Source organism: Stegostoma tigrinum, chromosome 7 (genome assembly GCF_030684315.1).
Source record: "Stegostoma tigrinum isolate sSteTig4 chromosome 7, sSteTig4.hap1, whole genome shotgun sequence".
Classification (NCBI taxonomy): domain Eukaryota; kingdom Metazoa; phylum Chordata; class Chondrichthyes; order Orectolobiformes; family Stegostomatidae; genus Stegostoma; species Stegostoma tigrinum.
Genome location: NC_081360.1, coordinates 96,594,773 through 96,618,694, shown reverse-complemented (window position 1 = coordinate 96,618,694; position 23,922 = coordinate 96,594,773). Strand labels below are relative to the sequence as shown.

The following is a 23,922-nucleotide window of genomic DNA, read 5'->3' as shown; positions in this document are numbered from 1 at the left end:
CTGAAGAATAAAACATTACAGCCTAGCTAACCCATTCATCTAAAAGACGAATCAAATCACTTTTGTAACCAAAATTCATTCCTTGTTAAATTTGCATTACATCCTATGTTTAAAGGGTTTCACTAGCCTCAGAATGATAAAGGGATCTTGTTATCAGAAAAATTTTAGGAACATGCATCCACTACTGAATACTTCAAAAGTAGTACATTAATTGTTATCTTCCTTTGGACTGTGAAACATTCAAAAAGTACAATTAAACATGTTGTCCTTCCAAATTACAGCATCCTTGTAAACCATGCTCACACCAAGCACTGATTACATAGTTTGAGTGTGAAACTTGGCAGAAACTCTACGCTTGGATGTATGGTTAAAATATGCACATCAAAAGTTAAAACTCTTGGATGGATGAACAATAATCAGACTGACCTTGCAATCAATATTCCAACAGTACAGCCACCAATTGTTGACCAAAAACCAATCCAACCAGCATCAACCTAAATAGAAGTTGAAACATTAACAATGCTTTCTACCAACTTTTCAAAAAAGTTATACATATATCTCACTTGTCTTAAGGGAGACAATAAGTTTTAGGTTCAACAATTAAATATTGTGGCCGTTAAAAAGGTACCTGCTGCTTAAGTATAAAATCATAAAATTATACAGCATAGAGATCATTCAGTCACATACATGTATACCACTTTAGAAGATCTGTTCAACTAGACTCTGCTGAATTTCTTTCCCCATCACATACTAACCTGAAATATTAGATAAAAATCTATCCTTAGATCTTGTTGAAACTCTTGACCTTAGAGGCTATTCGAAAAGAACACAGCATGTCATTCTGGTTTCTGGAAATATAGTTCTTAAGTCAATTCACTTTGGGTGACTGACCACCATATCTGATCCTGCTCCTTTGGTGTTCTATAAGCCATAAAGGTTACAGCCAACAGCACTTGAGATTTTCTTTAAAGAATTATTTATTGACCTACTTAGGATTTGAAGGTCTGCAAAAATGAGAAAGTCCTTAAATTTAGATGCCGAAATGAAGTGAGAGAACAATGAAGGCAATCCTGAAATAATACTCTAGCTTGGTCTGCAAACTAACCTGGGCACATCGGGTTAAAGAGTGGTACCTATGCTTTGGAGGAATTGGTTACGCCGGAACGGTTTTAGACAACGAACTTTGGATCAAAGGACAAAACAAAATTCTCTTACCTGGCTCACCTTCAGTGGTGTTAGAATTACATCTAAGACTCCTGACCAGCCTGCTAAAATCCCCAGAGGCACAGCAAAAGCCAATGCAATCATCAAAAACCTGAAATTGCTACGGTGACAAAAAAGAACATTTACAACATTACTTTCAAGTCAGGCTCGAGGCACTGAATCAACTTGTATATAACAACCACCTCATATTGCACAAGGTCGGTTGAGCTTTTATCTTCTGTATGACATTATAGCAGCCGAGTAAACAAAATGCAATCAGAGGGTCACCAAACCATTTACACAGCATCTTACATGACTATAAAATACAGATAGGATTCTAGAGAAAGCTACAGGCCCAGTGGCTCACTGCGTCAACACACTGCCTAGTATATTACTGAGCCATTCAGACTAAGACACCTCTAGGTTTAATGGCCAGCCTGTGCTCCATTAGCGGACCTCCACCATGGCAGCAGATGGGACAAGGAGGTGGAGAGAGAGCTAAGGTTGGAAATTTTGCTTGAATGGGAGCCAGTATTGGTGAGTGAACACGAAAATGGATAGGAAATGGGACTTGGCATGAGTAAGATCACAGTCAGAGCTTTGGGTGGCTTAAAATTTAAGGACCATACAACGTGGGAGAAAACACAGGGCCACAATGCAATTCTAGAGTGATGCGATAGTGAGCAGAGTTTATAGCAGGGACCAAAGAAACTGAATAAAAAACTTCTGATCATATAATACTGGATGTCAGACAGGCAGGCTGATAAATTTAGCAACAGGTAAGGAACCACTGGGTGTCATCAGCATGAGAAAATAAAAGTTAAGCTTTCTGGTGCCACCAAAAGGCGGCATATAAATCACAAACAGGAAGGGGCCTGTCCTCGTCTTCCCATGTGTAGACGTGCGATAGTCAAGGCGGCATAACAACTCCTCCTCTTCCTCACACAGCTCAGGAAATTCACCACATCCATAAGATCCTTCACCAACTTTTACAGATGCACCATAGAAAGCATACCATCTGGGTGCATGACAGCCTGGTATGGCAACTGTCCTGCCCAGGATCGTAAGAAACTACAGAAGTTTGTGTGCGCGGCCCAGACCATCATGGAAGCCAACCTTTCATTCATGGACTCCATTTACATCTCTCATTGCCACGGAAAGGCAGCCAAAATCAAAAGATCCATTCCACACTGGTAATACCCTCCTAAAACCTCGTCTGTCAGGCAGAAGATACAGAAGCCTGAACATGCACCAAAAGGTTTAAGAACAGCTTCTTTCCTGTCTTTATTAGATTCACGAATGCACTCTACAACACCAATGTCTCCTCCAGACTGATGTCAAAACCACACGACCTTGATCTCGGCTCTGCCCTCTGCAGCTGGATCCTCAGTTTTCTGACCCATAGGGCACAATCAGTCAAGATAGTTAACTGCACCTCTTTCATAATAACACTCAAAACTGGAGACCCCTTAAGGATATGTCCTCAGCCCCCTACTGTACTGACTGTACACCAACCACTGTGTTATCAAATTTTGTTTGATCACCATCTACAAGTTCGTTGATTACACCATTGTAGTGGGACTGATATCTAACAATGTTGATTCAAAATACAGAAGGGAGATAGAGGGCTTGGTGATGTGGTGCAATGAAAACAATCTGTGTCTTATTGTCAGCAAAACTAAAGAACTGATCATCAACTTCACAAAGAAAGGAGGAGAACACGCCCCATCTAAATCAATGGAACTGAGGTTGACAGAGTGAAGAGCATCAAGTTCCTCAGTGACAATAACCAACCAACTACTCTGGACTTACACGTAATTGCAACAGTCAATAAGGCACAGCAACGCCTCTTTTCCTCAGGCGGCTCAGGAAATTTAGCATGGCCATAAGGTCCCTCACCAACTTCTAAGAATGTCTATTATGGTAACAGCTCTGCCCAAGACCGTGAGAAACTACAGAAGGTGGTGTGCACAGCCCAGACCATCATGGAAGCCAACCTTCCATCAATGGGCTCCACTTACACAGCTCACTGCCGTGGAAAGATGGCCAATATCATCAAAAGATCCACTGCACCCTGGTATGATCTCCTTCAACCTCTTCCATCAGGCAGAAGATACAGAAGCCTAAACACGCACAAGCAGGTTCAAGAACAGTTTCTTACCAGCCATTATCATTCTGCTGAAGGACTCTAGCCTCAAATAATGTAACCTGTATGCCTCTGAGTCTTTCTGATCGGTACATCTGTTGCTTGTTGTGTACTGCCTGTACCGCTCATAAACAAAGCTTTTCACTGTATTTTGCTACACATGATAATAACATCGATCTTGTTAATGTTGATCTTGTTTCATGCACATCTCTGTCGTATTTTTCTGTATGTCCTTGCTTACTACGATTTGCCTGTACTACTCGTAAACAAAGCTTTTTTTACAGTACTTAGGCTCACATGACAATAAATCAAACCAAATCAAGAAGCAAGAGCAGAAGTAGGCCATTTGGCCTATTGAGTTTGCTCCACCATTCAATGAGATCATGATTTTATCTGACAACCCTCTACTCCACTTTCCTACCTTATCCTCACGACTCTCGATTCCCTCATGAACTAAATATATCCCTTTCTCACCCTTGAGCATACGTAATGACCCAGCCTTGACGACCCTCCGAGGTAAAGAATTCCACAGGGTGATCCCTAACCTTGACATTATGCTCTCTGGTCACAGGGTAGAAGCTTAATAAGTAGTAGTCTGAAAGAACTCAAAACTCAAAATGACAGACTTGCTTTAATTTAGTGCCTTATTCTAGCTCAACATTTCATACACAAAGAATTACTCTGAAATGCTATAATTAATAGTTGGCCCACAGAACAACTATTCTTGACTAAGATACAAGATTCCACAAAGTGGCTTTATTAAAAAATTTTGTATGATCAATCAGGAATCAATCATGGTATCCTGAATAATGCCATAGGATCCTAAGCTTTTACCTAAAATGCCAAAAAAAAAAACAGAAAAGCACAGGTCATCTGAAAATCAGCAATATTCGCCAAGAATTATACTTGGGGGTACCTTATGAGGAAAGGTTAAGCAGGTTGGGTCTTGATGGAGTAGAGTCCAATAATGTGAAGTAATCTTACTGAAAGATGTAAGAATGAACTTTATGGGATAGATGCCAAGAGGATGCTTAATCTTATGTGGGTAAGTCTAGAACTATGAGGCACAATTTAAAGGTTAAGGTTTCTCATTTTAGATGGGATTATGGAGGACTTCCTTCTAAGAATGTTGTTAGTCTCTGGGACACTTTTCAACAGGAATCAGAGGTACAGACAGGTTTATTGAAAACATTCAAAGTAAAATTAGGTTGATGATTTAGAAGGATGTTAAAAGGTTCTGGGGACAGGCAAGACGGCAAGAATGGCTTAATCCTTATTTCTTAAATCTTCATGTATTAGATTGAATGATGCAATCAAGCTGTGAAGTCACGTTTGAACCTATGATCCTCTAAGAGAAAGGAGCTCTCATTACTGGTAATCACAAGAGATTACACCAGTAAAGAAATAAAAGGTTGCAAAATCAGCAAGAACATTCACCATCTTCTAGGATTTCATTTAATACATTGAGTTCAATTTATAAACTTAATCCTTAAAACATCAATAAACAGGAACAGGAGACATTGGTATTATTGATGAAATCTGCTGCTGTACATGATAAACACAATGTTTACGTAGACTGAAGGACAAAAGGGAAATTGCAAAGAAACTCATATCCAACTTCAACCCAGCGATCCTGGATTCAGCAACGAAGTAAGTTTTGGTGTCAATTTTATTATTCATTCAACAACAATCTTCAAGACTGATTAACAGTGTAGTCCTAGTAGCAAGTTCAGAAACTATCTGACATGGATACTTTAGAGATGCTCACAGGTTCCTGAAAACTAACAAGTTTGTTCAGCCATTGGTAATGGTTTGGGAATAAAGGTACTCAACATCCGTCATCAGAGATCACTCTGTACTACAAAAGCTTTGGTGAACAACAAGATTTTCACAAGTTCTAGTAACTACTTTTTTTGCAGATAGACCTCTATGTCAGAACATAAAATACTCAAAATAAATCAGAACAAACTCACCCAAGGAGTCTGTAGATACTGCTTCTGTAATTAAGCCTCTGGCTTGCAGCAGCTATACTGGGTGGAAGAGGAGGTTGAGATGGGAAATAGGCTATCACAACAATCAACAGCAAAGCAGTCACACCAAATTCTGAAAGAGGTTAAGGAAAAAAAAGGTCAATGTGACAAGACATACACTGGCTGCAGAAATTCATTCTCATAGAATCCAAATTAGACCAGGAATTTTAGCATCATGTTGGCCATACTGTTAGCATTTCATTGCTTTAGAAAGTATCCCCTTCTTCCTTTTCTGTTAAAATGGATCCTGGGTACTTAAGTTGCGGTAGTAACTTAACTGCTTAGTCATGAACTACATTAACTAAAATCATAAAATTGATGACCAAAATACTTTAAATAGGCTGATTTATCCAATCATACTGCATTAAATTGGCAGGCAAGATACCCTTGTGGATTTATTTTCTCAAGAATACAAACTTGTCGACACACCCTCCCTAAATGACTTCTGTCTCCTCTTGCAGCAATCTGTTATTTGAGAATCAAGTGTTCTCCATTTCTTTAAAACATAGGAGAGGCCTCCTCCGGCATGGCAGGGAATTATTTGACAACAAAGATGAATGTTGTTACAACTTACTGGCGATAACATTTTTACAAAATAAAGCTGTTTTAAAGGAATGGCCCTCTCATTAAAGGCAAAAGTTTGAACCAGTTGTACAATCATTACCCCTCATCTTCCCACTAATTTGATTATGTTAAGTGTCAGACATAAGCACAAGGGTAGGTATGCTGAGGAGTCTCCCGCAATAGAAACCAAGTCTCAACAATCATCTATTTTCAGCAGAATTCATTGCATGGGGTTGCAGAAGCAATTAGCCTTCACAACAAATGTCATCTTCTGCACTTGTCCCTTAAGCATCGGAGTTAGAGTTAGGAATGTAAAGGAGAAAGGCAATCTTTCTGGAATTGTAACTGCTGACTAGAAAGACTTAGTTTAAGTGAATAACATTTCAGCTGTGATTCCCCATCTGCAAAAGTGGACACTTAAAACTGGCATGTTAAATCACTTGCTTAAATTCCGCCACTCCCCCAATTAGAATTTCAGGAGTGCAATTTTTGGCATCACGTAAAAAAGTGTAGCAATGAGCTATTGCATCGCTTTCAAAAATGTGACAGCTTTGTAGAAGCAGCAACATTGTAAAAGACAACACAAAGAACATTTTAACATTTGAAAACAGCATGATGAAATCAATGCATACCACAATTGATTCAAAGGGGAAAGATGTGGTTGCCAAGCTGAATTCAAGAGCCTGTCCACTAAAGCAGCACATTCATATTAACTAAATTATACAAATTTGTACAGAATAACTACTCTGATGATGGCTGAAGTAAAAATGGGCTTTGTAAGGGAAAGTTTGGTCACAGGGCATGGATTAACAAAATCCATTACTAGATCACAAAAGACAGAAGTAAATTGTAGTAGGGACATATAATAGAGAAACTGAACGTTTCCAAAAAAGAGGCTGTTTTGTAGCCCGTGTGTCAGTAATTGGCAGCAGCAAGCAGTTGCTTGAAACTGCCTCTGTGAACAATGTGATATAATTGAGGTGTTTAAAATTATAGAAGGCTCAGATTCAAGTACAAAAAACAGCTGTAAGTTTTAAGAGCAAATGTTCTGACTTATACTTAAATTATTTGCAGATTAGGCAGCGACTTTGCACTTTATTTGTGCAGAACTGTATATTGATTTATATTTATTCTTGGAATGTGGCCTTCACTGGCTAGGCTAGCTTTATTACCCATCAATAACTGCCCTTGAGAAGATGGTACTGAGCTCGAACTGCTGTAGTCTAAAGGGGTCCAGCGACGTCCACAGTGCTGGTTGGAAGCGAGTTCCAGATATTGACATCCCAACAGTGATGGAGCAAAATTACAGTTCCAAGTCAAAATTGTGACTGAGTGGAACACGCAAGTGATGGTGGATCCCAGACAGACTGCTGCCCTTGTCTTTCTAGCAGGTAAGGTTTCCAGCATTGGAAAGTACTGTCGAAGCAACCTTTGAGTAGCTGCAATGAATCTTGTAGTTGGTACGCAGTGTAGCCACAGTATATCATTGGTGAAGAGGGTGAATGTTGAAGGTGGGTGTCAATTGAGAAGACAGTGGCAGGCTTGAGTGCTTCAAGGTTCTTGTGAAGATTCGTAGCCCGGAGTTGTGGATGAAGTTGTTAGCTTGCTCACTGAGCTGGCTGGTAATTGTGCAGACGTTTCATCACCATGCGAGGTATCTCAGTGTACTTGGATAATGAAGACCATCAATTTAACTGGGACAATGTGACCATCCTAGCTCAATCCAACCACAGACACACACAAGAGTTCCTAAAAGCCTGGCTTTCAACCCATAATGTAAATTAACAAACATGTGGAATTACAGCCCATATACAAACCCATGCAGAACAGAACTGGAAATGACAGAACCCAACTTAACAGACCGGATCATATAAATGAAACATCTGTACAATAACCAGCTAGCTTGACAAACAAGCCAACAACTTCAGGGTTCAGTACCTCTGGAGTTGCATCCATCCAGCTAAGTAGAAAGTATTCCATCAAACTACTTAATTGTGTCTTGTAGATGACAGACAGACATGAAAAAGACAGAAAATGAATCACGCTCCAGAATTCCTAGGCTATAACCTGCTCTTGGAGCCGCTACAATCTTTGTACAACTGATTCAGTTCAGTTTCTAGTCAACAGTAATCCCAGATTGTTGATAGTGGGGAATTCAGGAATGGCAATGCCCTTGAATACCAAGTGGAGATGGGTAGGTTCTCCTGTTGGAGATGGCCTTTGCCTGGAATTGGAGTGTTGCAAATTTTACTACTGGTGAACTCAATCCTGAAAGTTGTTTAAGTTTTGCTCCTTTGAACATGGATGTTTCTGTATCTATGAAGTGGCAAGTGATGTTGACCATGGTGCTACCACCAAGCACCCTCACTTCTGATTTTATGATACAAGAAGAGCACTGATGAAGCAATTGATAGAGGTTTGACCTAGGAATCTAGTCCTGTGGAACACTTGCAGTGATATCCTTGAACTGAGATGACTGACTGCCAACAGCCATAACCATTTTCCTTTCTACTAGATACGATCTGATCAACAGAGTTTTTGCGAGGATTCCTCGATGTCATAATCAATTCTTCCCTCATGTTAACGGCACCCACTCTCACTTCACCAATGGAATTCAGTCTGTTTGGATCAAGATGAGGAGTGGAGTGGCCTTGGCAGAGCCCAAAGTGAGTGTGAGCAGGTTCTTGCTAACTAATTGTTGTTTGATAGCTCTATTGATAACTCTTCCATTACTGACAATTGAGAGTAGGCTGATGGGGCAAAAAACTGGCCACATTAGATTTGTCCTACTGTTTAGAGCACATACCTAGGCAATTTTCCATAATCTCAGGTAGATGCCAGTGTTTCAGCTGTTCTGGAACACCTTGGCTAGGGGTGCGGGTGATCCTGAAGCACAAATCTCCACTATTATTGCCCAAAATGTTTCAGGACCCATAGCTTCTGCAGCATCCAGTGCCTCCAACTGTTTCTTGATATCACATGGAGTGAATCGAGTTGGCTAAAGACAGGTATCTGTAATACTGGGGACTTCTGGAGGACGCCAACATGGATCATTCATTCAGTACTTCTGGCTGACGATTGTTGCAAACATTTCGGTCTTATGCTTTGCACCGATTTGTCCTGCCTTTTGCAGGCAGCATACATCTGATCAAGTTTTTCCTATTGCTGGGTAGATGGCAGTGTTATAGGTGTGCTGGATCAACTTGGCTAGGGGTGCAGCTAGGTCTGAAGCATGTGTCCTTAGGACTATTGCTAAAATGTTATGAAGTCTGCATTTTCTAGTCCCTTCAAATCTATTTAATATCGACTGGAGTGAATTGAGAAAATTGTTAACTGTGATGTCAGCCACCACGTGAGAAGATCAACATGAATCATAACCCAGCATTTCTGGGTGAAGATTGTTGCAAATGCTTCAGCTTTGTTTCTGCACTGATGTGCTGTGCTCCCCGTTACTGACGATGGGGATATTTGTAGAGCGTTCTCCTCCAGTGAGTTGTTAATTCTTCACCTAAAATCAGGATTGCAGAGTTAGATCTGATCTGTATCACTACAATAACTACAGCTAACAAAATCTGAAGTTTTATCCACTAAGTGACACATCTTGTGATCCAGAAATGTATTCACAGCGTTTAAACTAATCAACAAGAAACCAGAGAATAAAACAGCAAAAGCATATTAGACAGGCAATTAATTTGTTTAAAAAATCCTTGGTGTGCCAGAAGACCTGAGCACCTATATTTATTTCAGAGGTAACGGGAACTGCAGATGCTGGAGAATCCAAGCCAACAAAGCGTGGGGCTGGATGAACACACCAGGCCAAGCAGCATCTTAGGAGCACAAAAGCTGACGTTTTGGGCCTAGGCCCTTCATCAGAAAAGGCTTTTCTGATGAAGGGTCTAGGCCCGAAACGTCAGCTTTTGTGCTCCTAAGATGTTGCTTGGCCTGCTGTGTTCATCCAGCGCCACACTTTGTCACCTATATTTATTTGTACACTTATATTAATACTTGCACATGAGCTAAGAGATGGCAATAACTTACAAAATACGAGAATACCTTATAGGAGGAGGAGGCAGAAAAAAAAAATTGAGGTCAAAAAGCAATACTAAGCCTGCAAAGACAACAACATAAACAGGAGGTTAAGCACATGCTTTGGTGAATGTGCTCCACAATTTAGTCAGATTATGGCTCACCTTCAACATTTAGAGACTCACTGCAGAGAGATGGGATGAATGGTTTCCTCCTGTATCTTAATAATTCTACAATCAAATTCACTTGACTGGTATGTTCTCACTTTCCTTAAACGAATCAGTTTCCACCAGACTCGCAGGCAGCATGCTCCAGGTTCTGACAACTGCCATGTTAAAAAGCTGTCCTTGTGTCACCACTGGATCTTTTGCTAAGTGTCCCCTTAGTCTCAACTCTTCTACTCATGAGGTATATTTTCTCACTACTTACCTATCTTTCTGAACTTTCACTCTCAGAACAACTATACCTTCTTGAATTTGTCCACTTGAATAATTACGCGCTATTTCTTAGTTCAAAGTTGTGCACTTGGATTAACTCAAGGAGCACTTCAGCATTACTTCTCTCAACAATTAAAACACAAACAAAAGAGGAATTTAGGATAATGACTACTGGAAAACTTAACCAAATTAGATACAGCGCCTATTACTAATGAACTGTTCCATTATAGTAACATCCCATAAGCACACACCTTGGCAAAAGGCAATTTCAGACACAAATTCTCATGTGCAGTTTTCCTATTCAGGACGGAAAAATACCAAGAGGAAATTCAGAGTAAGTAGCAGCTAGGAGTCATACACTGAAGCTTCCGATTCTTTTGATACCCCAAAAGGCTTCTAATGATACTGAAGAAACCAAAACCCAGAAATCTAGATCTGAGAGATTTGGCCACACTCATTCAAGTTGTAAAACTAAAATCCAAGGTCTCACAAAGTATTTATTTTCTTGGAGACAGCTTGAAGCTTCTGCCTTACAACTTCTCTTCAAATAAAAAACAGGACAAAATAATCTTAAGGTGACAGAATTGTCAAAATATACTGCATACATCTCTAGATCTTTAGGCAATGAAAGATGACAAGGAAAGAGACTTTTTAAAAAAGTTTATATTATTCACCTGCATATAATAGAGTTTGAATACGATGCTTTATAAAATCAGTATGACGGCTGGAGGAAGTAAAAAATGACGTGGTACCGTTGGGTGCTGGAACTATCAAAGGGCCTACCAAAAATGCACAAGCTGCACCAAAGTAATTGAACAAGGATGCAACAGCGGTGGCTGTGGCCCTCTGGTCTGGAGGGAACCAGGTCGTTGACAGAAATGGAGGAGCGTTCATAACAACAGGACCAGCAAATCCATTGAGCAGCTGTCCAATGTGGATCAACCTAAAAGAATAAAATTAAAATTACAGCAGTGAATAGATGCAAATATTTATCCATGCATTCAATGTCAATGAAAGTTATTCAAAAGAGCTTTCAAGAATCAGATTTTCAATAACTTAAAATGAAAGACATGTAAAATTAGAACAAAGGCTATTCCAATTGAATGAACTCATCTACGGAGCAAACGTTGAAATCAGGAGAAGTGATAAATAACTCACAGACTAAAGCCCAAAGGTGTAGCAATCTAGCTGAGTCAGGATGGGCTATTCAGACAGTTTTGGTGTCTTATGCAGGGTGCTCATGCTTGCAACAGTGAAGGGAATCATTGGTAAAAGATAAGACGACACGGTGCACTGAATTAAGAAAGCCCATTTGCTGAAGCTGCCTTTGCCAAGTCAAACAGTTAATAGTGCCTTTCTGGAAACGTTTCATGTTGCACAGCGCCAAGAACACTTTCAAAAGGCTTCACAGATGTCCCTAGTCTGCCACGACAATTGTAGCTTTGTCAGCCCAAACAAAATACTAACTCAATAATGCTTTAAATTCACTGACAAAACTTTGACAAATCAATAGATTACTTCAGTAGTGATCAAAACAAAGCTGACAGAACACAGTACACTACAGTATGGCATTGCTGAGAAACATAATGCCAGGTACTACTGACATTTCATTTCAAGCTATTCAAAGAGAAAAGGAACGCTGTTCTTGCAATTAGAACATCTCAATAGATTCATTAACCAATGACATATTATTGCCCCTGAAGAGGGGCAAAATTCTTAGTTTTTTGTTTAAAGTGCAATTTGTAATCTAAAATGGAATCATCACGAGGACTGAAAACAGAATCCAAGAGGCCACCATTCAATTCTTCGGGCCTACGGTCTCGAAGAAATTGAGCCCCTTTGCTGTTTCACTGCAGCTGTGCAAATGCTTCTTTCAAGTCGTGTTCCCAGTCTTCTTTGGAAGTTACTGGTGAATCAATCTCAGCCATCTTTTCATACAGTACATTCCAGACTACAACTCAGTAGAGGACACAAACTACACGCTCTGCCAACAGAAACAGGTCTCCATGACCAACCCTGATCAGCTCCATCCCTCTCCCTGGTAACTGTCTTGTCCTGGCTTATACAACCTGCAATCCTGGTGTCATATCTGACCAGAAGTGATTCGAATTCAATCGAATAGTCACATCAAGTACAAAGATGACTTATTTTCATTTCAATATCATTCCTCAACTCCATACTTAACTCATTTGCTGCTCAAACCCAAATTCATGAGTGTTACCCCTAGACTTGACTATTCTGATGCTGATTTCTCATTCAATCCTTCATAAATCTGACTTTATCCAGCACTTTACTGCTTATACCCTAACTTGCATTAAGTCCTGTTCATCCACTATGCACTTTGCTTGTTGACCAACATTGCATTGTGGCTAAATACTTAAATTTTAAAATTCCAAGCCTTGTTTTCAATCTCTTTGCAGCCTCGCTCTTTTTGCTTCAGTAATCTCCTCCACATCTACAATACTCCTAGGTAGACTTATTCCAATTCAAGATTCTTAAGCACTCCAATTTTAATCGTAGCAGCCATGCCTTCAGCAGCCTGGGCCATTAAGGTCTGGATTCCCCTCCCTACATCTGTTGCTTCTGAAGTGTACCTTTGAAGTCTTGTGAACCTCAAAAATCTCAAAATTTTGATCATCTGCCCAAATATTTGGACTTGGTGTCAACTTCTCACTTCGTAACACTACTGTGATGCAGCTCGAGGTGGTTTTATCATATTAAGCATGCTATACAAATGCAAGCATGTGGTTGTAATACTGCTACCAAAGTGTGAACATTAAATCTAACTGGTCTCCCTCAAATTTCCATTCAGAGAATAAACCCAGTTTTTTCCCATGCCTTCACATGATGAAGTCTCTTATCCCAGGTGCCATTCTAGTATGTAACACTAATTTCATAATGTCAAGTACCAAGTTTATGGAATTCCTCAGGAAAGCAGTAAACGTAACAGTGGTGACATCAAACCTTGCCAGTATAAATTTGCAGAATGGTACTAATTCCTTCAAATGTTTGAAATTCTGATTTACAAGTCACAGTTGCCAAGAGGATCAGAATACCACCATGGGATCAGACAGCAGTTGGCAATTGAAAGAACAGTTTCTGTGATTGCCAGGTGCCATGTGAACTTCTAGACTTACCCGGCTGCAAGGTAATTGCTGACGCTGCCCTTGCAGCAGCGAAAATGCTGACATTCAAGCAAATTTGTGCAATAAGTGGCCACTTACCACAGCAAATTCTTTCCCCTAATAATAAAGTCAGGTGGTAAATAGGTTAGGTAGAGGAGGCGTGGGGGTTGAAAGGGAGGGAGCATGAGAGGAACTGAGGGAGACCGACAGTGCGACCACAGAGACGGAGACAGAGTGGAGTGATTAAAATCGGGAATTCGAGTCTCTAGAATTACAGGAATGAGGGAACTGACAGTTGCAGAACTGAGGAGAAGGTGAGTACATTAAATGCTGGTAAAATTGCGAATGTAGTGAATTTCAGAGTAAAGGGAAATCCAATTTTGGGAGTGCACCTTCTCATTCAAAATTCAGTCTCATGCTAATGAAGAAAATATTAGCCATAAAAGAATTTTGGTAGACCTCAGTGTCCATTCCTTATGATAGAGGCTTATTTGGAAACTTAGCTTAAGTGCAGGAAGAATGGATTTCACTTTCCAATTGTAAAGACATAACGTTTTGTTTAGACAAAAGGGTCAGAAAGTACCTAAGAAAGGAAGCTTTAAAAACTGCATTTCCAAGAAGCCATCAGATTTTAGCTAAATGACTAGCAAACTACCTGGAGCAATAATTGAAGTGTTTGTTGATTTGAGTTAAACAACTTGGAAACAGGTTCATTCAGAAGGGAGACATCTCTCACAGAGAAGCTGTTAGCATTAAGTTCTAAAACTGAGTGTGGACAGGGCTAGAGAGAAGCCTTGGGCTGTTTAGAAGAATACTTCAGAAGCAAAAGGCTTTGGTGAGATCAAAGTATACTGGTAGCAGGAGAATAACCAGGGAAAGTGTAGGGCCCATTAGGGATCAAAGTAGAACATTGTCAGAGCCAGAAGATCGCTGACTTTTTAAAAAAATGTGTATTTTGCATCTGCATTCACTATAGAGAAGGACGATGTCAGAGTAGAAATCAGGGAGGGAACTGTGATATACTTGAACAGATGAGAAGAGAAGGTATCAACAGTCTAAGAACTGGATGAATCCCAGGCCCTTATGATAGCATGCCAGGTAAGGGAGGTGGCAATGGAAGAGATAGGAGGAGGAAATGGAAGAGACTGCAGGGCCCCTGTTATTAATTTTTAACTCCTCTCTGGCCACAGGAGGGGTGCCAGGGAATTAATGGTACTAGCTGATATGGAACCATTATTCAAGAAGGACATCAAGGATAAACCAGGAAACTACAGGCAAGAGAGTCTAACATCTGTGGTAGGGAAACTGCAAGAAGGAATTGTTATCAACAGAATTAATCTCCATTTGCAGAAGCAAGGATTAATCAAGGACAGTAGCTAGGTGTTTCTGTGGCTGCACTCAGGGCTCCAAAATGGTGTGTCCTGGTATTCAGGTCAAGGATGACTGAGTGGGTACAGGATATACTTAAAGGTGGAAGGTGGTCCATATTGGAACTAACAATATTGGCAAGGAAGATAAGGTTCTGCAAAAGGAATTCAGGGAGTTAGGCAGTAAGTAAGAAGTACCACCTCTAGAACTGTACCCTGGGATTACTCCCTGTACTAGTGAGGTCAGAAAGAGGAAGACAGGATAGCAGAAAATGTGACTAAGGGGGTGGGTGGAGGAAGGAGACTTCAGATATTTGGGTCATTGGGATCTATTCCAGGGCAGGTGGGACTTGTACAAAAACAGCAAGTTGTACCTAAACTAGAGGGATACAAACATCCATGTGGGAAGCTTGCACGTGCCAAGGTTTAAAACAGTGTGGCAGGGAAGTGGGAACCGGAGCAGAATATCAGAACGTGAGAAGAAAGTAGATGTTAAGGATGAGCAAGCAGCGCCAGTTTAATGAACAAGGCAGGACTATAAAAAGTGTACTTAGTAAGTAGGGAGGGAGAAATAATAAAAATTGCTGAAAGACAGGACAGTGTGTACAGGCAAAATTATAGTTTTTTCTACAAATGCACAGAGTGTAAGAAACAAATTAAATGAGCTGCAGGTACAGATTCAAATCGGAAACCATGATATAGTAGTCATTATGGAGACATGGTTGCTGGATGATCAGGACTGAGAAATAAAGATTCTAAAGTTATAAAGTTGCCAGGAGGGACACAGAAGATGGGAGAGGGGATGAAGTAGCATTATTGATGAGAAACAGAATCTCTTCTATGTCGATGGAGGATGTAAAAAGGCAAAATTCGGACTCAATTCGCTAAATGGCCTAATTCTGTTCCACATCTTAAAGGTTTCTTCTAATAGGTAAAACAGTGGAGGGTGTCTAAAGAAACTTTTAATGCTATCCTGAAGCAGTTTTCACCCACTAGTAGGCAAAGCTCCACCTCACAAACAAAAAGGGCATGAACATCTGAGGTGGTAAGGGGCAGCATAGACTTAAACGAAAGGCCTTAGAAAAATTCAAAGAACAGTAGATTCCACTGTGGGACAAACGTAAAGACTGCCAAAGGGCCACAAAGCAGCCTATAAAAGTGGCTAAAAAGGGTAATGACAAGAAACCTACAAGGGACATAAGAGACAATAAGAAGGTATTTCATTGTTATATAGAGGGAAAGTGGCTATTTAAGAGTGCAATGGTGCACCGAAGGCTGACAGTAGGGATAATGTCAAAGACCACGGGAAAATGGCAGCCACAATGAAGGAGCATTTTGCCTCAATATTCACAGCAGATAAGGAGGATAACTTGCTGCAAGCCGCAAAGAAATTAACAGAGGATCAGGGACAGGGTTTAAATAAAATTTGCTTAAATAAATCTTCAATAATGGGGAAGTTAATGGAACTGAACAGTGACAAATCACCAGGACCTAATGGTTTCCTTCCACAGGTGACAATGCCCTGAACATAACCTTTCAAAGTTCCCTGAATCCTGGGTTTGTACCTCTGGATTGGAAATTTGCTCAGGCCATTCTGCTCTTTATGAAGGACAAAAGAGGGAAACTAGGGGATTACAGACCAGTTAGCCATACATCTGTGGTAGGAAAAACCTTTGTTATAATCAAGGATAGGGTAAATGATCATGTTGAAAATTTTCCGTTAACCAGAGAGAGTCAGTATGGATTCACAAAGGGTAGACCATGTCTGACAAAGCTGTCATTGGAAAAGCGACAGAGGTGGTGGACATAGGTAAGTTAATGGATGTTTGTATGGAGGTCCAAAAAGATTTTGAAAGCCGCACGCAAGAGGTTGTCAGCTAAGGCAGAAACCCACTGAACTGAAGGCAAATTACTGACATGGACAAGAAATTGTTTGAGTGGCAGTAAACAGTATTGGAATAATGGGTAAGTATTCAAATTGGCAGGCTGTGACTAGTGGTGCCTTGCAGGGATCGGTCTCGGGGCCTCAATTATTCTCAGTATTCATTAACAATCTGGATAATGGAATAGATTGCAATAAATTTGCTGAACAAGAAGATTGAGAGGGATAGGGATGACCCTTCATTGGGGTTGGGGTGCCAGTAAGGTTATTTTGTGGTAACAGCTGACTTTTGCTGATAATCATTGTGAGCTTGTTTTTAAGTAGTTCTTGTAGTCATTTTGTTACAAGTACATTGGCAGTCTTTTGCAAATATGTTTGGTGACTGACCACCATGGTAAACAAACAGAAAAGGTCTATTAAAGCATACAGGCCCGCTACCTTGTGGCACAGATTTCCCATTTCTTTCTTTCAGCTCGTGATTGTCTAGCTTCAATAAACTGGCAGCGCAACAATCAACAAAACGAGCCAACTTTGCTTTTCCAATTCTGTGTTGCTGCTGACAAGTAGCACATCCACAGAGGGGATGAGATAAACAAGGCACCAACACTAAGACAACTGATGGTGTTGATTGTTTAAGAGGATATAACCATCCCTACTCATCCATCTCTTATGACCACAACTGCTTCAACAGTAGTTGCAACTCACTCAGGGCCATTTGCTCACCTTGCAATTATAAAGATGTGGGGTGCTTCAGGATTCGTTAATTGATGCTCTAGTTGGACTTCTAAATGAAGAATACATCAAACAGTTGCCCTCTAGGTCCCTTTCAAATCTTTCCCTTCTCACTTTAAACCTATGCCCTCTTGTTGTGGACTTCCCTATGCTGGGGAAAAGACCTTGGCTATTCACCATAGCCATGCCACTCATGATTTTATAAACTTCTTTAAGGTCACCCCTCAGGCTCTGACACTCCAAGGAAAATAGCCTCAGCGTATTCGGCCTCTCCCTATAACTCAAACCCTCCAACCCCGCAACATTCTTGTAAATTTTTTCTGAACCCTTTCAAATTTCACATATTTTCTATAGCTGGGAGGCCAGAACTGAACATACTATTCCAAAAGTGGCCGCAACATGACCTCTCAAATCGTGTATGGAACAAGCTGCCAGAGGAAGTGGTGGAGGCTGGGACAATTACAACATTTAAAAGGCACCTGGATGGGTACATGAATAGGAAGAGTTTCGAGGAATATGGGCCAAGTGCTGGCAAATGGGACTAGATTAATTTAGGATATCTGGTCGGCATGGATGAGTTGGATCAAAGGTTCTATTTCCATGCTGTACATCTCCATGACTGTATGAGTGTGCTGCCTTCATCATCAAGTCTGACTCAGGAAACAGTTCAAGTCTAAAACAGCTGTCTGAACTGATTCATCACCAGAGCAAATTCCAGGCCATGGTCTGATATTTGTGGTCTCTTGGAACATGTTCCTTTTCTGCTAGTCTGCCCAACTCATAACGCCACACAGCCCAACCTCAACTTAAAATTTCAGTGCGCTCAAGGGGACTGCCATTACTGTTGTCTGTTTAACCTCTAAGATTTTTCTTTTAGGTGCAGTAATCCTCCAAGCCTGTTAAGCACTAACGCTCTTTAGATGTTTAACAGACCTTCCTGCCATTACTTTCATATGCAATGCAGTCAGCATTTTTCCAATTCTTCCTAGTGATCCTTAGAGGAGGAAATACAAGGTAGTTAACTTCAATTAAAAATAAAAAAAAGCTTAAAACATAGTACCAGCCAGGCTCATTAGGCAAGTCATAAAATCAATCATGTCTAGGTTTAAGATTACACAGGGAATTAAATAGTCAAAATGTAGTACTTAAACTTTAAGATTTTGGTCAAATCCAAGAAATGTCTAACAATGTAGTTTTATTTCATACAACAGATTTGCTTTCATAAATATATTTAAGTATCAATAATCCCATAGATTAAAAGACGACAGAAACTTTCGACTGCACTCGTGTGCACACAATTGGAAGGGATATCTATCATTGATTTATTTCTGAAAATCAGTGATGTTTAATGGCACTCTTTTCACAAAAGCAAACAGAGACCTTTTGCATTTCAATGTGCAAATTGTATAAATTTGTTAGTTTACAAGGAGATATAAATACACTTTAAAATCCTTTCACATTAAACCTGAACACGTAGCACTCAGCTAAAGTTTGCCAGTTTAAAATAAAAATTATTTCCTATCTGATTTCTGTAAAAAAACAACCTGCTTAATTCTGTGCTAAACTTGTGATATTCCAATGCTGATGACTCTAGCTCAGTCTCCTTGAAAGCACGTACCAAACCACACTCCAATGTTCACGGGGTATTTTCGATGCTACTTTATTTTGAATGAATTTGCTGTAGCCTTCCAGGGATGCACTTAAACATTGAATTACATATGGTCAGACTGCCTTTGAGATTTACAAGAGTTCTATGATTATGTACAGGTACTCTTTGCATTAAGTTGTCAATGAGGGAAAATATATCTGGATGAGATCTAGAAAAGATCACTCTGCACCTATAGTGGCAGTAATGTATACAGAACCAATGGCACAATGCAAAGATCCTGTCTTGAGCCACACACTCTTAATAGAGATGCAAGTCTGCATCAAATTATTATGCACTGATGCTTTACACAAATCTTCCAAAAAGACAGCTGCAAAACAAATCAAACAATTGCTGGAAAATCTCAACAGTTCTGGCAGCATCTGTGGAGAGAAATTAGAGTTGGCATTTCTGGTTCAATGACCTTTCTTCAGAACCGTACAGGTGTCTTAGCAAATAGCTAATTTTCTATCATTCAGTCCCAACTTGCCCAGTCCAATGATACCTACCATTTCTTAACTGTTTGGTTATCTATGGGAATACATCTCAGCAACGCACCGGTCATCATGAAGAAGGAAGTGAGAACCACAGACAGCCGCAGGCCTGAGAAGACAGCAGTTGATGAAAAACTAAATTCAATTACACATGACTATACAAACAAACCAGAATAAAGAGCATTTTCTTAGTGGGGGTGGGGGGTGAGGGGGAGAATAAATACATCTTCAAATCGCCATCCCTCCCCTGGCCAGTGATGGAAGCAAAGGGAAAGCTGTATAAACGTTCTTCTTCCAAGGCCTGGGAAAATAACAGAACAACCCAGAGAAAGTCAACAGCCATGTACACCTCCTGAACTATTGCTTGCAACCGACCTACCCAGTATACAGTGGCAGGGGACCAGTTTCCCACACATGTTGCATTAAGGAGCATTTTCCTCTTTTGTGTCTATTCAGAATTTACCACAAAGGTCAAGATATAAATAAAAAAGCTCCATAAACGATAAAGGAAAGGAAGTTCAACATTTTCCAATTTTAATTTTGTTTAGAAGTCAACAAGATCACTGGATGATTTCTTTATTTAGCAGAGATTAGAATCATAGAACTTTCTTTACAGAAGAAGGTCAATATGGTTCACTGTGCTAGTACCACATCAATCACTTACTAGAGCTCAGTTTCCCAGCCCTACCCTGCACCCTTTAATATTTTCTGTCTTCATTCATTTAATTAATTCCTTCTTAAATGCAGCAATTGTCTCAAATAATTACAGTTGCAAGGGGCTGTTAACATAGGAAAATATCTAAAACACAGTTCACAGGAAAACGAACACTGAACAGTAAGGGGGAATGTCGGAATCCAAAGGCAAAAGATTTGAAGAGCGGTACAATCTTTGAGCTGGAGACAGAAGTGATGAGAACATTCTAAACTAGGGTATAAGAATGTGAAACCAAAACGACTAAAGGTAACAAAACATTTTAACCCTAATACCTAACACAGTCTCAGTTGTGGCTCAATTGGCAACATTCATCACAGGTCAGGCTTTTGAGACTTGAATTGAGAGATTAGTTTAGATTATGAATTAGTTTGGGAACATGGTGTGGACTAGTTGAACCGAAGGGTTTGTTTCCATGCTGTACTTCTGAGGAAAGGTTGAGAGAGCTAGCGCTTTCCTCTGTAGAATGATGAAGGATAAGAGGTGACTTGATAGAAGTGTCCAGAATGATCGGAGGTTTAGGTAGACTGGACAGCCAGAGACGTTTTCCTAGGGTGGAGGTAGCTTTTATGAGGGGGCATAGTTTTAAAGTGAAAGGAGGTCAATATTGGGGAGACGTCAGAGGTAGGTTCTTTACTCAGACAGTAATAGGGGTGTGGAATGCAATGCCGGAGAGATTAGTGGAGTCAGCCTCATTAGGGGCATTTAAGCGGCTATTAGATAGACACATATGTGATAGTATAAGGTAGGGGTGGAGGTTAGATAGACCTTAGGTTTAGGGTAAAAGTTCGGCACAACATCTTGGGCCGAAGGGCCTGTACTGTGCTGTACAGTTCTATGTTCTATGTTCTATTAGCACTCTGGCAGTATTGAGTGAGTGTTACAATTGCCAATAACGCCACCTTTTGAATGAGATGTTAAACCAAGGGCCTGCGCTGCTTGGTGCAGACAAAAGATCCCATGGTGCTATCTTGAAGGACAGCAGAGTTCCCGCTGGTGGCTTAGCCAATATTTGCCAGTCACCTTACATCACTGGGAAACGATTTGTACATTTTTGTGCTATTTGTGGAACCCTGCTGTTTGCAGAACCCTGCTGTTTGCAAAATGTTACTGAATTTCTCTACATTACAATAACAGCTATGTTGCATGAGTCCTCCGCTGGCTGCACAGCACTTCAAGACATCCCTTAGTTATGAAAAGTGCTACATAAATGCAAGACCTAGCTTAGCAATGGATGGCAATAATCCACTGCCTTAAATATCATCTCCCACTGTACACATTAGGGCAGGCACTGACATAGTGGTAAAGTCACTGGATCGTATCCAGAACCGCATGCTTATGTTCTGGAGACATGGGCTTGAAGTGCAAGTTGTAGAGTACAAAATTTGAATTCAATAAAAATCTGTACCCAAACACAAGTTAGTCTAATAATGTCTAAGAAGTTACTGTTGATTATCGCAAAAATCTATCTGGTTCACTTTTGCCTTTCAGGGAAGGAAACTGACACCCTTACCTGGTCTGGCCTACACGTGACTCTAGACCCATAGCAATGTCATTGACTCTAAACTGTTCTCTGGGCAAATAGGGAAGGATAATAAGCACACGTCTAGCCAGCAATGCCCACACCCCAAAAAAGAAAGAAAACGTGAATTTCACCAGCCTCCTCCAGAAATCTTGAATACTTCCATTAAACCCCTAACTTCCTCGAAGTAGTCAGAGTCATCGAGTCATTCTGCATGGAAACAGGCCCTGTGACCCAAACTGTTCCATGTTGCCCACTCAGCTAGTAACAACTACCTACATTGGTCCATATCCTTCTCAACCTTCCTATCCATCCACGTATCTATCCAAATGTTTTTTAAATGTTGCTATTGTACCTGCCTAAACCACTTTCTCTGGTAGCCCATTCCATATACACACCATTCTGTGTGAAGAACTCACCCCTTAGGTTCTTCTTAAATCTATCCCCTCTCACTTTAAAAACTTATACCCTCTAGTTTTCAATTCTCTATCCCTGGGAAAAAGACTATATGCTTTCATCCTACCTATGCCCCTCCTGATTTTATACACCTCCATGAGGTTACCCCTCATTCTTCTACGTTCCAAGGAAAAAGTCCTATCTTAGCCCACTTCTCCCATTAGTCCTGGCAATATCCTCGCAAATCTTCTTCGCACACTTTCCAGTTTAGCTGTGTCTTTCCTATAACAGCATGACCAAAAATGTTCTCAAAACCCCAAACGCGGTCTCACCAACAACTCAGTGATAGGTTACTCAAGCAGTTACATACTCAATATCATTATCTGAGTGAATTGACATTGTAATATTGTTCAATGACCACTAGATCATCATACTCAGACAGATAGTAGGAACTGCCGATGCTGGAGAATCTGAGATAACACAGTGTGAAGCTGGGTGAACACAGCAGGCTAAGCAGCATCAGAGGAGCAGGAATGTTTGACGTTTTGGGTCAAGACCCTTCTTCAGAAATTACTCTGACAGGGGTTGATTAAAGAAAAAACAATTTTTGAAGAAGTGAACTATTACAAAATAGGGCTTTCAGAAGCCCAATGAAAGTCATGTAAATATTTTGTCATGACAAAATTATGCGTAAAGCTTGCAAAGATTGGCACACTACTCCTAATTCCTTGGACATTCTGTCAGCTTTCCTTCAAATGCCCTCATGGTTTACTTGTATGGTTAACTGTTTTCAAACAGGGAGAGAAACACAATTACATAGTCTCACAGTAACAAAGACAAGAAAGGATATTTGAAGAAAGTATGTGATTTTTAGTATGAGAGTTGAGCTATTGCAAACAAAAATTTCTAGCATGCAATTTCAAGAAACAATCAGATGTTGAACAAATTTGTCACTGAAAATGAAATAATTTTATAAAAATATAACTCAATTTTCAAAGAAAAATTCCAATTATCAAGACCAGAAAATATCTACAAATCCTTGCCCCAACCCCAAATAAAAATTTAGATTTTGAAAGTTCAATTTACATTTTTAAGAACAGGAGTTCCTTTAATGAACACTCCACCAATCACAGCAAGCTACAGTATAGTATACACACCACAGCTAGGTAATGCTGAGAACATAGAACATTACAGCACAGTACAGGCCAGGCCCTTTGGCCCTCGATGTTGTTCCGACCTGTCATACCTATCTCAAGCCCATCTAACCTACACTATTCCACGTATATCCATATGCTCATCCAATGACGACTTAAATGTACCTAAAGTTGGCAAATCTATTACCGTTGCAGGCAAAGCATTCCATTCCCTTACTACTCTCTGAGTAAAGAAACTACCTCTGACATCTGTCCTATATCTTTCACCCCTCAATTTAAAGCTATGCCCCCTCGTGCTTGCCGTCACCATCCTCGGAAAAAGGCTCTCCCTATCCACCCTATCTAACCCTCTGATTATTTTATATGTTTCAATTAAGTAAGTGACTTGGTGACTAATTATGAAGCACTTGTTTTTTTTTAATTCTTCTTAACCCATCTTCATTAGGATGCTTGTGACACAGTTGGGGGGAATCTCATGGAAGCATAC

The 23,922-nt window shown here is 40.2% G+C and overlaps 1 protein-coding gene across 1 annotated transcript in view; it reads right to left on the bottom strand.

Moving 5' to 3' along the window:
* Nucleotides 1–23,922, bottom strand: part of slc49a4 (solute carrier family 49 member 4) — a 72,648-nt gene that overhangs the window by 31,483 nt on the left and 17,243 nt on the right. The window contains exons 2-6 of the mRNA XM_048534774.2: nucleotides 19,667–19,760; nucleotides 11,081–11,349; nucleotides 5,323–5,452; nucleotides 1,216–1,324; nucleotides 427–494 (exon numbers count right to left, since the gene is read on the bottom strand). Of these exons, the coding sequence (XP_048390731.1) occupies nucleotides 427–494; nucleotides 1,216–1,324; nucleotides 5,323–5,452; nucleotides 11,081–11,349; nucleotides 19,667–19,760 (670 nt within the window). The remainder of the gene's footprint in view (nucleotides 1–426; nucleotides 495–1,215; nucleotides 1,325–5,322; nucleotides 5,453–11,080; nucleotides 11,350–19,666; nucleotides 19,761–23,922) is intronic.